We start from the raw sequence: 14,717 nt of genomic DNA, 5'->3' as shown, positions 1-14,717 counted from the left end.
ACTTTAGCCTGTAGAATGATAGAATGAGTCCACATTTGAACCAAAGCTAATGGCTTTGCGTTATTCCTGCGAGATTTCATACTTGTGTGGTGGTATTGTCCAGTTCTCACTTCTGAAAAATAATGGAAAAGTACGGCTTTTCAGCTTTGTAAGTGAGCTGCAGCAAGAGGTTGAATTCTGAATTTTGAATTTGAATCTTTCCTACTACTGTTCAGTTTTAAGTGTGTTGCTTTAGTTTAGGAAATGGAGATAGGCAAAGGCATTTACAGATGGGAATAACTTTAAAATACAGTGTATCACCTTTTCTAACTCACACAGAGCTAGAATTAGTTGGGTCTGGATTAGGGGGCTCAAATTAAACTCAGAGTTGTGGTTCAAGTTATTTTTAGCACAGTATTATTTTAGCACAGTCTGTCTGACTTCTCCTTTAGGAAGTAACATGAATTCAACTAAATACACAGATGACTAACTGTAATTTCCCAAAAGTTGTCAGCAGGTGAGAAATACCTGATTTACTACTACTAACTTGTTTACATACATCCTTCTGCAGCTTCTCTTTAAAACCAATAAAATGTTGGTTATTTTATATTTTATGTTATATTTGGTGAAGCTTAGCAGTTTCACACATGCATGTGGACTGCTATAAATCAGGTCTTCGATTTTTGCACAGGCCTCCTCAGTAATTGCTTATATATATTTATTTATATACTTTCCTATAAAAAAGACCTCATTTATAGAGTTCCGTCACTCACAAGGTAGCAATTATCTTTTCTTTCTAAATAGGCTACGGTCATATGGGGTGTGTGTAGTTTCTAGTTTGATTATTTTAGGGTTTTGCATTGTTACTGGTAATTTATACTAATTAAGAAGGGGAAAAGAGCAATCTTCTGTTATTCCTTCTTTGTTGTGCTTCTGGCTAATTTTGAGAATTGTCTACTTGAAGTGCTGCATTGCGTTTGTGGCAAGGGGAATGGAATGGGTACAGTTAGCTGCACTTGCAAAGCACTGACAATTCATGTCGTCTATTTCTTGATATACATAGGTGATAAAATAACTGAACTGAAGGGATTGTCATGGGTCATAAGGAGAATGGTTCCTTGTAGCTCAGTTGTTAGTGATGAAAAACATTTACAAATATTTTCCTTACTCCACAGCTTCCATTTGAAATGGAAATTTATTACATCCAGCATGTGATGCTTTATGTTGTGCCCATCTATCTGCTGCGGAAAGGAGGTAGGTTGGCAATTTACTCTATATGTATTGAGTTGGTCCCGTGCAATAAAAAAAAAGCTGTGCTTAATGGTTACCACAGGCTTCGCTCTTACTCTTTTTTACCAGTTTTCTCTATGTTGTTGCTTAGTAGTTTCTGATGGTATGTTGGAGTTGTAACCTGGCTAATAAAGACTTGTGTCAGGCACTGAAATGGGAATAAAAGAATGTTCTTTTGCCTAAAGGGCTATCAAGAATGTATTGGCATAATGCGCGCTGTCTCTTGAGTAGCATCTCTGCCATCTTGCAACATTCTAAATTGTTCGTGGGATGTATTTTGAAGACTTTTGCCTCCTTGGATGTCTCTTGAGAAGTACTGCAACTTAAAATGAACTGGAAAAAACCCTATTGTATCCCCATGTAAATATTAGTTGGCTAGTTAGATAAATTCCTAAAATGCTGAAGCTCTAACAAAATGTAGTGACACATATTAGTGAAATGACCTAACTTGCTTGTTAGCTCATCTAATAAGATTGCTGTCCTGCATTCAGTTATACCATAATAGTTCAGTAAGCCTGGGAATCCCAAATTCTTCCACTTGCCAGTGATTTTCCTAATTGTTGCTCCTTAGAAGGGAATGCAGTACGTGTTCATCTGGTGTGATGTTCTGCCCCCCTCTAGCGTTGACATGCCTCCAGCTGCATTTTCTAGCAGGGCTAAATTATTTCCCGGATGAAACAAAAGAAGTTAATTTATGGTCCGGATGTTCAGTAGCCTTTAATGAAACCCCCGAGGATGTGATGTCAAGCAGTGGGATACCACTTAGCAAATGCTCGGAACAAGCATAGTCAGCCTATTCCATTCTGGTGACTCTTTTGTATTTTATACCAGGAGTCACTTCGAATCCTTCACACTTATTTCACTATATGTTTGTAACCTTATGTTTGTAACCTTTTTGTTTTTCGCTGCTGAGTGAAACTAAATAAAAATGATCCGAAGGGAAGAAGTGAAGTATCATACTTCAAAAGATCATTCTGTTTCTTTCCCTCACCAGGGAAACATGCCAGCCACATTTAATTTTAATCCACCTTTGATATCTTAAAATTCTGGCAAATAATGCTGAAGTGCAGTATAGTTGTAGGAGTTACCCAAACTGCTAATCATTGCAGAAGGGGGGGAGAAAGTGTAAACAGCCGTGTAGTGCACTGTAGGCAAGGGCAAACCAAGCTCTTGTGTCGCTAAATCACTTCTTTTGATGGCCTTGAAGGTCACATATAACATCATTTTAAGACATGTATTCCTTTTGCTTTCAAGTTTGGCCTTGGATGTCACTTGATGTGCTCCTTTGACTTTTGTCTGGTTCATTGGTTTGGGTTTTTTTGGTTGTTTTGAAGTAAAGGTTCTCTGGGTTCTTCAGTGCCTGTTTTCTGGGGCTGGTAGGACTGTATCTGCTGCTTGAAGGGCTTTGTGTTGCACAGTTGTCACCCTCATGCAGTTTTCTAAATTTTTGCTCGTTATTAATTTACAGGTATTTGCTGCCATCTAATGTTGACATGATAGCAGTGAAATTTCTGAAAGAACTTTGTTGGCTGAATATGTCAATTGAGCTTGCCCTGAGCTGTGTAACCAAGAACTGTTCATTTTCCTGTGCGGTTGGCTCCTGATCCACCTGACTGCCTGTAATACCTCGTTAGCAAAACTCCCATGGACCTTTGTAGTAGTTATGGCTAGTGCCACAGCAGACCTAATGCATGATTTTTGATGGAAAAATTATTCAGCCCGACAACATTTGTTAATATTTTGTCCTTTCACTAGCACCTTTGTTTAAAGTACTTTCTGAGTAGATCAAACCCTTTATCCTAACTATATCTTGTGAAAATTGCTTTTTCATCGCTGGTGTTGATCAGCATGCAGCTTTATTTTTGTATTTTAAATAGAAATTTCCATCAGTGAATCTATGGATTATGATTGGGAGAAGTAATTGAAGGGTAGTAAAATTGGGAAAATTAAAAGGAATAGATTGTATATGGAAAAATGTGCAACTTCAGTTTTATTGGGAATTTTCCAGTATTACTGATGGCCTTAATAGGATTTCAATCGTAATATTAACACTTCTCAAAGGAAGGTTGAGCAGAACACCTGAAGCAGAGTTGATTTGAGGCTCATTCTATACAGAGCTGCACGTCCAAGTTTGTTGACATGCTAATCAAGTATCGTACCAGTCACGCACACACATTCAATTACCTGTTGAAGTGGTTCCTTTTTGAAAGGAAACTGGGTGACAGTAAGCAAGGGCTGTGATAATTTATTTTCTTTCCCTCCTTGCTATTCACTACAGTGGTGAAGACAGGTCATGTTGCACTGGCAGCACCACCTTCATGCCTCCCTCCATGTAAGTGTGGGGGCTTTACTATGCTTAGGATCAAACTGATGAGAGGGGTGTTCAGAACTCAGGCACTGCGCAGTGAACTCACTGAAGCTCAAGGATGCATTCCCTCTTGGGGATTAAGACCTCTCTCTCTCTTCCCTCTCCCTCCTCTCTACTGAGTGAATATAAATTTCCATACTTCCCTTTCTAACATATTTTCTTTCCAAGTGCACATATGCATGTATACATACACATGCATGTCAGGCTAGACAAAATAAATGCTTCTGCAGTGTGGCTCAGATCTTTCTTGGCTGCAGTAAGTTCTCATGCAAAATAGATGTAGTGCAGATGTAACAGGCCAGCACAGAAGATTCCGAACTCAAGGCAGTTCTTAATTAAGTGTGTCTGCTGTGGGCAACTTTTTTGCTGAATGAATCTCACCTTGTATCACCTGTGAACCCTTCCAGAAATTACAGTATGCATCTGGGCAGGATGCAGCATTCCTGAAATAGCTGGATATATGAACCAGACCTGTAGGTCACTGTTTTCTCTTGTCCTTAGGAGGTGAGACCCTTGCTTCCCTGTCTCAAAAAGTATGAATGCTTTTGTAGCTTCTGGATGGATTTAGTGTTGCATCACCTGAGTGCTAGGATGGGCAAAAGGGAGGTGCAAAGAATAAATTGTCAAGGTGGAATGAAGAAGACGGGAACCACAGCAGTGCAGATTTAGACCATGGAACCAACCCCTTCATTGAAAAACTCAAACCATTTTCGTCTACAGCTAAGCTGGTCTTCTGAAGCGTATGAGTATGCTCAGATGATTATACTTTATGCTACTGGGATACAGATTGCTGATAGAAGGCTTAGGGAGATGGCAGCTGAGGAAGTGTAATGTCTCAAACTGCCACAACTCTTTCAACAGTGCGTTAACCTGACCTTCTAAGATCAAGGTATTAGAGCCTTCAGTGGTGTTCAGGACAACTTAGTTTTTTCTAATTATATACTCTCAACATAATGGAAAAAAAAAATCTAGTTTGCGCTGCATCAGCCTTAGAGACTCACAGTTCTTGACTGTCTCGGTCCTTAAGCTAGTTTGGTCAGATTTTTGGATGGATTTGACAAGATTAGATGCGCACCTTATTTCAGAGCTTCAAATCATATTGAAATTTAATCAAAGTGGAATTGTTATTTCCCGAGCTCTGTGAGCAAATGATATCATTCCACAACAGTTTGAAATACAGGTTAATTTATAGCAGCTCCCTAACAGTGGAGTTCAGGAGATAATCTTTCTTGTGTTTTGAGATCCCCAGCATTATTTAGTTGACTTAATAACTTAATGAAGTAGAAAATGATGTTGGTGTTGAGGGTTTTGTTTTTAGGATTTGTCACTTTAAGGAGCAATCTGATGTATGGACAGCTGTACCCGAAGTTCCAGGATATCATGTATGTTTAATGAGACGCCTCTATGTTGGTGTCACTGAATGGTTGTGTGGTTCTGACGCTTTAGTCTGCAGGGGGAGGTAGTCTCCAGCAACCACTCTGCAAATGCACATTCTCAAAATTCACAATTCAAATGCAGGTTGTCCACACTGTGGAGAGAGTAAATTGATTTGGTTGTATTTTTTTTGGGGGGTGGTGGTGGTGGAATCTTTTGGAGCCAGAACTGACAGTAATGGCCTTGCAAATTCTGGACAGTCCTGTGGTCTGGCCCCATGTATTTTTAGAGCTGATTCACTGTTGTACAGCTGTGCACAAGTGGATAGACATAGACACCCTAAATAATTAAGTAGGTGAGCTGTTTGCTGGGAGTAGAGTCAGAATTTTCAGCTTATAAGGCACACGCTCTATTTTTATAAGCAATAAAGAAACTCTCTCTCTGACTCAAGTCATAAAGCCCTTTTTTGATCTAAGCGTCTTCAAAAGTGGCATCAGAAGTGATGAAGTTCTGGGGCATTGTCAGAAAGTCAGCAGAAGTTGATGGTTTGTTTGGGGTTTGGTGTGTGGGTTTTTGGTGGTTTGGTTTTTTTTTTTTTTTTCCTTTTTTTCCCCTTTCATGCAGCATGTCTCTGTCGCACTTTGGAAGATGGACAGAAGCAGCTCTGTATAGCCAGCGTGCTTAAGGGCAGTGCAGTGTTTCTTACCTAATGAGAAGCTGGGCTAAGTTGTAAGATGTAGAACACAGATACCAAGTACAGATGAAAGGATCAGTTTTCCTGTGGCTGTAAACTAGGAAAGCGCAATTAAAGCAATTGGGGATCTAAACGTGTGCTTTCCATTGGCTCTTACGAGTTGCGGCAAGAGTGGGGAATTACCATATTTAAAGACACTTCTAGCTGTTGTACCCTTTCTCAGCCACTTCCCCACTTTGACGCTTACCTGTATTTAGCAATATCTTTCCTTATCTTTTAACTGTAGTTGTAAAGCAGGCTTTATTACATACCTTAGTAGTAATCCAGGAAAAAAATCACTATATATTTGAATATAGTTAGGTAGTCATAAATCTAGTTTATCTCCATCCTCATTGAAATAACTTGCTAACATGCGGCACAGCTCTTTCACTGAAACTCCTAATTACTTGGAGAGCTGTCAACTCTTGTGTATTATTCTCCTACTCTCCTGCTGGCAGCTTCCATGTTCCTATTCCCGCTGTTCTCTACCTCCCGAACCCCATGTATTGGACATAAATGCCAGCTGTGCTGGTACTGTGGCAGTGTTGGGTAGCTGGAGGCGTGTGCTGTTGTTCTGGCTTGCAGGCTCATGCTGCAGTCTCTCTTGTAGCTTGATAGTTTCAGGATAATCTTGTTTGATGATTTAAGAGAGCTGGAGAGGAAGAGGAGGGGACATGGCTCTGGTGTGACCCTCTGAGCTTTATGCACTGGGCAGTTACAGTTCCTTTGAAACTATGGAGTCGCCGTTCCTGGAAGTGTTCAAAAAACGGGTAGACGTGGCACTTTGGGACATGGTTCAGTGGGCATGGTGGTGTTGGGTTGATGGTTGGACTGATGATCTTAGAGATCCTTTCCAACCTCAATGATTCCTAGTTTTTACTTTCATTAAAAAATAATCCAGCCACCAAGCCAGGAAACATGAAATTACTACTCTACCCTTAATTGGTTTAGTGGTGGACTTGGCAGTGTTAGGTTAATGGTTGGACTGGATGATCTTAAAGGTCTTTTCCAGCCTAAACAATTCTATGATTCTGTTATGAACCACTAAGTAAGGAAGTTAATGTGGCGTTCTCTGAGTGGGCCCAAGGTCTGTTAGACTTCTCCCTCTCTGTAGGAGATAGAGAAGTTTAGAAGGGTATGTACCAGTATATGGAAGAACTACTGCTACATGAAGGAAGAGGAAGAACTGCTGCTGCTTCTTTATGGAATGTAAAAAATGGTTCCTGAGAGGAGCAGGTAATAAAAGAGCCCTGTCTGAGCTGATTCCGATGACAGTAGCTGGCATTCAGGGAAACAGAAATCTCCTGGCATAAGGTACTGTTTTGAAATCTACACATAGATTCAGAGCAGCTGTAGGGGAAACAGTGGGTCTTAGGCTCATCCTCTTGAGAACAGTTTTCCTGTTTTCCCCTGGAAAGGAAGTTTGGTCTCTAGGCTAGCTCAATAGGCTGCACTACTAGAACTAACCCTTTGATCAAGGGAAATAAAATGGAAATAAATTTGCCTTCACACTTTATAAGCTTGAAAATGAAGGAATTGTAATAGTTGCTCTGAGCTTTGGATTAAGCAGGTCTACCTGTAATTGTGAGACTATTGAAGGAGAGTGTGCTGGGCTGGAAAACTAGTTAAGGCTCTATCAAATGTAGTGGGAATGAAAGCAAGACATTAATTAGGGAAAAGAGATTATTTTAACACCCTACTAAATTAAAAAAACGTACTATATTTAGGTTCTAATTCTCCAATTCAAACAGAGGAGTAATTTTCTCCTGCATTATGTTTTCACAGAAATACAAAGGGAATATTACTTTCTGTTAAGTTGCATTCACATTTTTACAAGCCTATGTTTTGAGAACTTTAAATAAAGATAAGAGTTCGTAATAATACTAGAACTAGCACAAGACATTGGGGGGAAGCAGTATAAAAGAAATTGAGTCTCTTTGTTGATCTTCAGATTTTTTAAAGCCATGCTTCCATCTCCTAGATGGCAAAATTAACCACTTGGCATGTTCAAGGTCAACAAATTTGTGTTGCAGAAGCAGATGATGAACCCCAAACCCTTCAATCTATATGAAATCCTTACTATCAATGCTATTGAAATAATGAAGTTTAATTTAAACTGAAATATCCACTGCCGTGCTATTTCAACACAAGAGCAAATATACAGCCTACTTGGATGACCCTGATTGGGGATGGTCTCAACTGTCTGGGGTGTGAGCATTTTTGAGAATGAGATTAGTGCCAGACTGGTAGTTGGATTGAATTTTTGAAAGTGCTTAATGTACAAGAATCGCCTGCGATCTGTAGTGAATAGAGAGTGAAACTCACTGCTACCTATTGAAACCGATTTCCTACGTAACAAGAAATAGCTTTTGCCAAAGCCAGCACAGGCCATTCAACCAACCACTCAGCTGGGTCTCAATTTTCCTGTTTGTGTGTTTCTGTTAACAGGCTGTGTGCTACAGAAAATAGACCACACTGCTCCGTTAAACAGTCATCTGTTGAATAGCAGGACCATAGAGTAATAAAATCTATAGTGATTATTTATCTAATGAGAAATGTACAGAAAATATCCCAGGTATGAATTTAAAATTAGTGTCCCAAAGCACACTTGGGAATCCAGAGCCCTCTGAAATGTTTCCGTGTGGAGGTCATTGTTTCCTTTTTGTCCCTTGATGTCCAAATAATGATACCGCTGAAAATCACACTATTATTTTCAGGATTCCGAAGTCTAGCAAGGAGGAATTTTTCTATTACAGAGTGAGATCAAAAGTCTGTGGAGGGTGAGAGTTGCTAATGTATCTTTTGAGTTGCTAAGGTATTTTTTGAAGTTTTGCAACAGAGAGAGGATGTAGCAGTGTGAAATTCTTTGCTGGAGGAACCTGAACAGCTCTCCTAAGTGACTTCTGAAACATGATTCCCTGACTAGATTGAAGCTGGGCATGAGCAGCTTGGGTTCAAAGCCAAATTATGCCACTGATCTGTTTTGTCATCTTGTGCAATTTCTTTAGTCTTTAAATGACTGCTTTCTCCCTCCAGTCCTGTTTCATAGCTGGGTTCACGTGTCTATTTTAGTGTTTATACGCTACCTGCACTGTAACTCCCCCAAATCTCAAGGTCTCTGGATTGTAGCTTTTTCTGAGTATTTACCTCTTTAGACTACTACCATCTGTTCTCAGGCTTTGTAGAATACTTCTGAAGTAACACAGGCAACTGCCAACCACGCGATTTCACGTGAAACCAAATTTGGTATAGCACTGCTCTGCCAGTTCCTGGGAGCTGTTTTAGATACCTTATTTAAATTTTATTTTGTGTTTTGCATCTAGGTTAAACATGCACCTAAAACTGCAAAGACAATACAAAAAAAACTTTGCAAGTCAAATGATGTTTTCTTTACCCTACGTCTGAGGAGGGAGCACAAAGGGTTTCTGTATAGCTTGACCAGGTCACTTAAAGGTGGTGCAGCCAAAACCAGAGCCACGGTCTCCTGAACTCTGACACCAAGGCTAGTTGCTTCTTCTCTTGCTCTCTGTAATGGAAAATCATATTCAAGGTTTTCTAAATAGGATACCAGCTCTTAGATCATGCTTGCTAAGTACGTTTGAAGAATTAGGCTGTTGTGATTTTTTTTTTTTTTTTTTTTTTTTTTTCCTTTGAGCTATGGAGCACTCCACTTAAAGCTATTCATGTAGAGTTCACTTTTACCTTTGGATTTTGCTTATAGTTCAGACACTTCTTCTGACCTTCACCTGCCCGCTGGATAGGAAATTTATAAGCTGCCTTATGCTTTCAAAGTAGCTCCTCTGCTCATATTTACCATGGTAGCACCGAGTCACAGCTCGCTTACTAAAAGCTGGTGTGCAGTTGTGTCTTGGGTAATTACACTAATATTGTTGCTTACTGAAGTCAGAGAGCGATATACGGGGTGCGTACGCGCTGCTGTCATTCAGGCATACAGTCGCCTCCTTACTCTCTGACTGGCAGCAGAGAAGCTATGCTGTTTCGAGTGGACAAGGAATAGATGTACAGCTTCAGTCAATAAAGCGTAGGTGATTTTGAACTTGTAACACTCACAAAATGATATTTAATTTAGATTATTTCAGGTAGCTACTGCAAAATCAAGCTGAACTGGCATGATGGGTACAAACTACGGAAGAAAATTATGCAGGAAAGAATTGTAAAAGGGCAACAGGGATTGAGAAAGCAGACCTCTAGGGATTTTAAACCTGAGACAGGATGCACCATCATGTGGTGGTGTGGTAAAGCAAGTCACAGCAGTTATTTGCCTTTATCTGCATACGATACCATACTCGTACCAGCTTTAGCCTGGTGAGTTCTGTCATAGCTAGCTACGCATGTGGAGTTATTGGAGTTCCCAGTAGCCTCGTACAGTATTTGCTGAAGTCTGTTGAACCTTCCTGGTAATTACTGAATGTGCTAGCTAGCAAAGGCTGATGTGAATATTGCACTCTGTGCTGTAAGCTATCCTTTGAGAACTGGATACACATTCCAATATTTAATAATATCTAATGGATCAGAGAGCAGACAAAGGCAGATTAAAAAATGCCAGTGTATTTTTATAATCACCTGAAACTCTACAACTTCTTACAGCAGCTGAGCAACATGACATTGTGCATCTTTTTCTTTTGCGTCCCTAGGTTAAGTTGTTAAAGTCATAAGGAAAATAGTATTTTTTTCCCCCATACCTTACATTGAAATTTTCATGTCTGCTAGTAAGAGTCTTGAGAACTCTGTAAACTTTTTTTGTTCTCACCATATGATGTTTGAATATTTAATTCCAAAAATAGTCTTGCATCTAAGGGTACTTTTATTAGATCTGATTTCCTTGGTACATTCCAGATCATGTGACATTGTATTTTGTCAGTAAACTGACAAAACCTAGTTTCAGGAGGAGAGAGAGAGGTGAACCCAGGAATAATGTGATACTTGTTACTTCATTTGAAGGAAAAAAATATTTTGCAGTATCTGTGATATTATGAAATTGTTTGTAGTGTATATCTGACAATATCTCCGCAGCAGTTTGCATTTCAAAGCACAGCCTGTCATTCGTGGATTGACTACTTTATACAGCTTTACTGTTCCTAGGCATTATTGGTGCAAGTTACTTTTTAATAGTTGTTAAACAACCATAAAATTAGGAAACGGCAATTAGGCTGTGCTCTGATACAGTGCTGTGCAGGAACTGCCACTACCTAGGTTAGTTCTGTGCATGCTGAAGTCGGAGCCCCCGTAAGAAGCAGGTGTTTTAGTATAAATAACCTGATTTTTGAAGATTTGTTGTATACCGTTCCTATATTTTAAAATCATTTAGTACTTCTGTGGTAGAAGGAAGAATGAGGTAAAAATCGCCGGTGTTAGTGAGAAGTAGGCAAGCTGAATGAGGTGCCATATTGTACATATTACTGCTGGACCAGAAGGAGGGAAGAGACTGATTGGGGTGCTCCAGGTAAGAAATAAGGCTCTCAAATATTAATTACTACAGTGGTATTGAGTAGGTTATCAGCTAAAGCCAGATGCCCCAACACCCACAGAGGAGAAGAGAGAGGATTATTCACAAGTGTTTGATGGACACAGCAATTCAGCTGAACACTAATGTATTCCTTTCTTTTCAAGGTATCTACACTCCAGAACCACTCCGCAATTTCTGGTGGGCTCTTTTATCCACGGGGTTTATGTTTGTGTATCATTTTAGCATCTTGCAGATTCTGGGATTGGTAAGTAAATACAGGTTAATAAATGGATAGTTTGCAAGTACAGTCAAAGTAAAAACACTGACTAGTTTTTCAAAGCATCCAGATATATACGGCTAAGACTACTTGCATGCAAATTTCTAATTGCATGTTCTGATGGGCATTTGTATCTCGTATCTCACCAGTATCGGTAAAATATTTCATGCATTGGTTACGTACCTGCATAAATCCATCTATTAAATGCACAACTGAATATGGATCTGCTTTCCTTCGGAAAGGAATGCTTGTGTCGAACAAAGGATTGTCACCTAAACATTTTTGATTACTATGGTAATTTCAAAATTACCATTTTAGGTGTCTGAATCAGTGCAACACAAAAATATTGTTAATTTATAAATTTGTTGTCACTTTCTCAGGTTACAGAAGTGAATTTGAACAACATGTTGTGCCCAGCCGTCTCAGATCCTTTTTATGGGCCCTGGTATCGAATCTGGGCATCTGGACACCAGACTGTTATGACCATGACTCACGGGAAGCTTGTAATCCTCCTGTTTTACAGTGCTGTCCCCATCTTTAAATGTAGCGTGGACTTGCTTAGACTCCCAGCTAAGAAAATAGACTGAAATTTCTCCCCATGGAGTAGTACGTACGGGAAGCAGAGATCCCTATACTGGAAAACAAAGAGGAAGGATGAGAGGACAATGTGTTTATACTTCTCCCCACAGTTTTTTGCCTCAGAAACACCTCTATAATCAAGTGAGGTTTTTTTTAACTGCTGTTTCTCACTGCCTATTGCCAATGGCAAAATTAGTGGCCTTATTCTGGGAAAGGTTTGTGTTTTATACATTTTGTGTAGATTACAGTAGAATCTTGCTAAGCCACTGCTAAAATTAGGCCAGGATCTGTCCACATTCCAGCGAAGAGAGTGGCAGCGCTACCTCGTTTTGACTTATTTTTCATTAAATATAAATACACTTATATCGTAGGATAGGAAATAAAGCTGAATTACAACACTCCACTGATGTGAACAGAACACACGTTGAAGTGCGTCATCCTGGCTTAACTCTTAGCACTTGAATGTTGCAAAATGGTCACAGCGAAACGATGTACACCTAATCTCCCAGTCGTAAGTGCGAAACAGGTTCTACTGTATTTTCTTTTAGCTGGTTGAAAATGTTGGGGAACAATAACTCATTCAAAAATCTTTTCTTTTTTTTTTTTTTCTTTCAAATTGACTACTTAATTTTTGAGCTGCTGTGGATGAATATCTATATGGCTGAGTCCCATCAGATCTTGATGCTTTGGAGATGCTTTTATTTGAGTGAGTGGAAAAATACCACGTTGAAATAATTTCAAAAGACCACGTTATGTGTAAGCTATGATAAGGTATTTCATTCACTGTTCTGACCCGACTTTGAACAAAATGTTTTTTTCACTTAACTTAGACTGGCGAGGGAGTGGAGATACAAAGTTCAATGTAAACATCAGTTTTCTTTTTTTACTTACTAGCTTTTGAAACATTCCTCCTCTGTGTTCTACACTGATCCTCACCCAGTAGATTGGTTAGTGAAGAAACAAAATGAAACTGTTCTCTCTCTACAGCTCTAATACATTCTGTATACTGATTTTAAAATACAAATAGAAAAAGGAACGTCAAATCAGTGCAGGCCTCTACTGAAAAAGAAAGTGTTCAGTTTACTAGTATGGCTAAATCTTCCTGTCAACATGGCTTGTGGAGAACAGGATGTAGATATGCAGAACGATCAATAGTAAACTCTGTGTACCTGTTCGAATTTTCCAAGGCTAGAGGAGAAACTGTTGGGCAGAAAGACAGGAAATCTTGCGTGTGTTCCTCCAGATAGTTAATTGTGAGTCTGTTACGCAGACTGTTGTGTTTCAGGGCTGCAGGAATTTTGTTGTACAAAGTTTTTTGCAATTTATAGATTCATTGTGTTGTCAAAGCTGTGACTTGTAAGATAAAACAAAACCATCATACCTCCTCCAGCTGGATCACGTGAAGGTATATTCTGAAGTTAAGGTACAGTCATTTATACCTCAAGAAGGAAAAGTAAGAATGAGAAGTGGTTGACTTTTTTTTTTTTCTTCCTTAAAAAAGAAAAATTTTCATTGGAGAGGGAACAACTGGCTACTTCAAATATTTTTACTCTGTATGATTAAAAAAAAAAAACACACTTCAAGCAGAAATATATTGTCCCACATCCTAATTTACAAACTGGTTTCTGGCTTTCTTCCATGCCTTGCTGCGTGTATATATATACATAATAAATATACTATACTGTCATGACATATACCTAAACTATCCATCAAACATGTATAGCTAGTCTTAGTTATACAGACTATAACAGCTACTTGTGTTTTTAATCAGAATTCAACTTGAGAAGGCTAAGCACCTGATAAGAAGAACTGCCAGCATACAGAATTAACTGTCAGTGGTTGAGCCTGCAAATGTCTAAGTCCATAATGAATTTCACTGAGTAGTCTCGCTGCGGCCTCAGTAAAGCTGGGCATACGTCGCTTCAGTATTTGTGGAGTGGGGACTAAAGAAAGAATGTGTTGGTGGTGAAGGGCTGAATCTGTCTGTGGAAGACCACCTAGTTCGCTGCTGAAGGGAGTTCAGGAGTTCTTGCTATTTATTTCAGCAGATTGAGCATTCCGTGATGAAATAGAGGATGGTGCGGGGAGGTGCTAAGATGCAGTGCTGGATGTTAAAGCATGGCCTTATCAATATACTTCATCCCCTATCAATAGCTGAATGAAGAGTGCTACATAGTGGCTCTTCCTCCCCATAGTTACTGGCACCTGTATCATGGTGTATTTATTTACTTCAGAATTTGGCAAAATGCCGTAGGCTGGATTCAGTCCTGTTTAGAAGGAATGTTTAGTATTACAATAGAATGATTTTAGCCAAATTTTGCAAATGTTATTTAGCATTATCTGCTTTGCTTTACTTTTTTTTAAAGAATCCTTCCTGTTTCTTTTTTTTTATTGCTTTAGAATATTGTAGCTACTGGAAAAATGTCTCAGTTATGTGAAAGTAGCAGCTTTTTTTGTTGTTTTTGAACTACCACATTTCCTATCTATAGTCATGTGCTTCAGGGCATTCTAAACAAGTATAAACCAGCTGCTATTTGCCACCAGTGACTGCCTCTGGTCAATTAAGACTGCAGAGGCATTTAAATAAACTCAGGTGTCTCACTCAGTGCAGGCTGCTTGCTTGGAATGCAAAATTTGTGAGCTCTTCTGA

At 39.2% G+C, this 14,717-nt stretch overlaps 1 protein-coding gene across 2 annotated transcripts in view; it reads left to right on the top strand.

Moving 5' to 3' along the window:
* The window catches only part of TMEM164 (transmembrane protein 164), a 39,848-nt gene extending 27,773 nt beyond the window's left edge, over positions 1-12,075 (top strand). For both annotated transcript variants that reach the window (XM_009482992.2, XM_075720714.1), the window contains 3 exons: positions 1,155-1,233; positions 11,376-11,476; positions 11,869-12,075. In XM_009482992.2, the coding sequence (XP_009481267.2) occupies positions 1,155-1,233; positions 11,376-11,476; positions 11,869-12,075 (387 nt within the window). The remainder of the gene's footprint in view (positions 1-1,154; positions 1,234-11,375; positions 11,477-11,868) is intronic.
* The last annotated feature ends 2,642 nt before the right edge of the window (positions 12,076-14,717 follow it).

Source organism: Pelecanus crispus, chromosome 13, assembly GCF_030463565.1.
Source record: "Pelecanus crispus isolate bPelCri1 chromosome 13, bPelCri1.pri, whole genome shotgun sequence".
NCBI classification, from domain to species: Eukaryota; Metazoa; Chordata; class Aves; order Pelecaniformes; family Pelecanidae; genus Pelecanus; species Pelecanus crispus.
The sequence above is the reverse complement of the archived record's forward strand: the minus strand, read 5'-3'. Positions and strand labels throughout refer to the sequence as shown.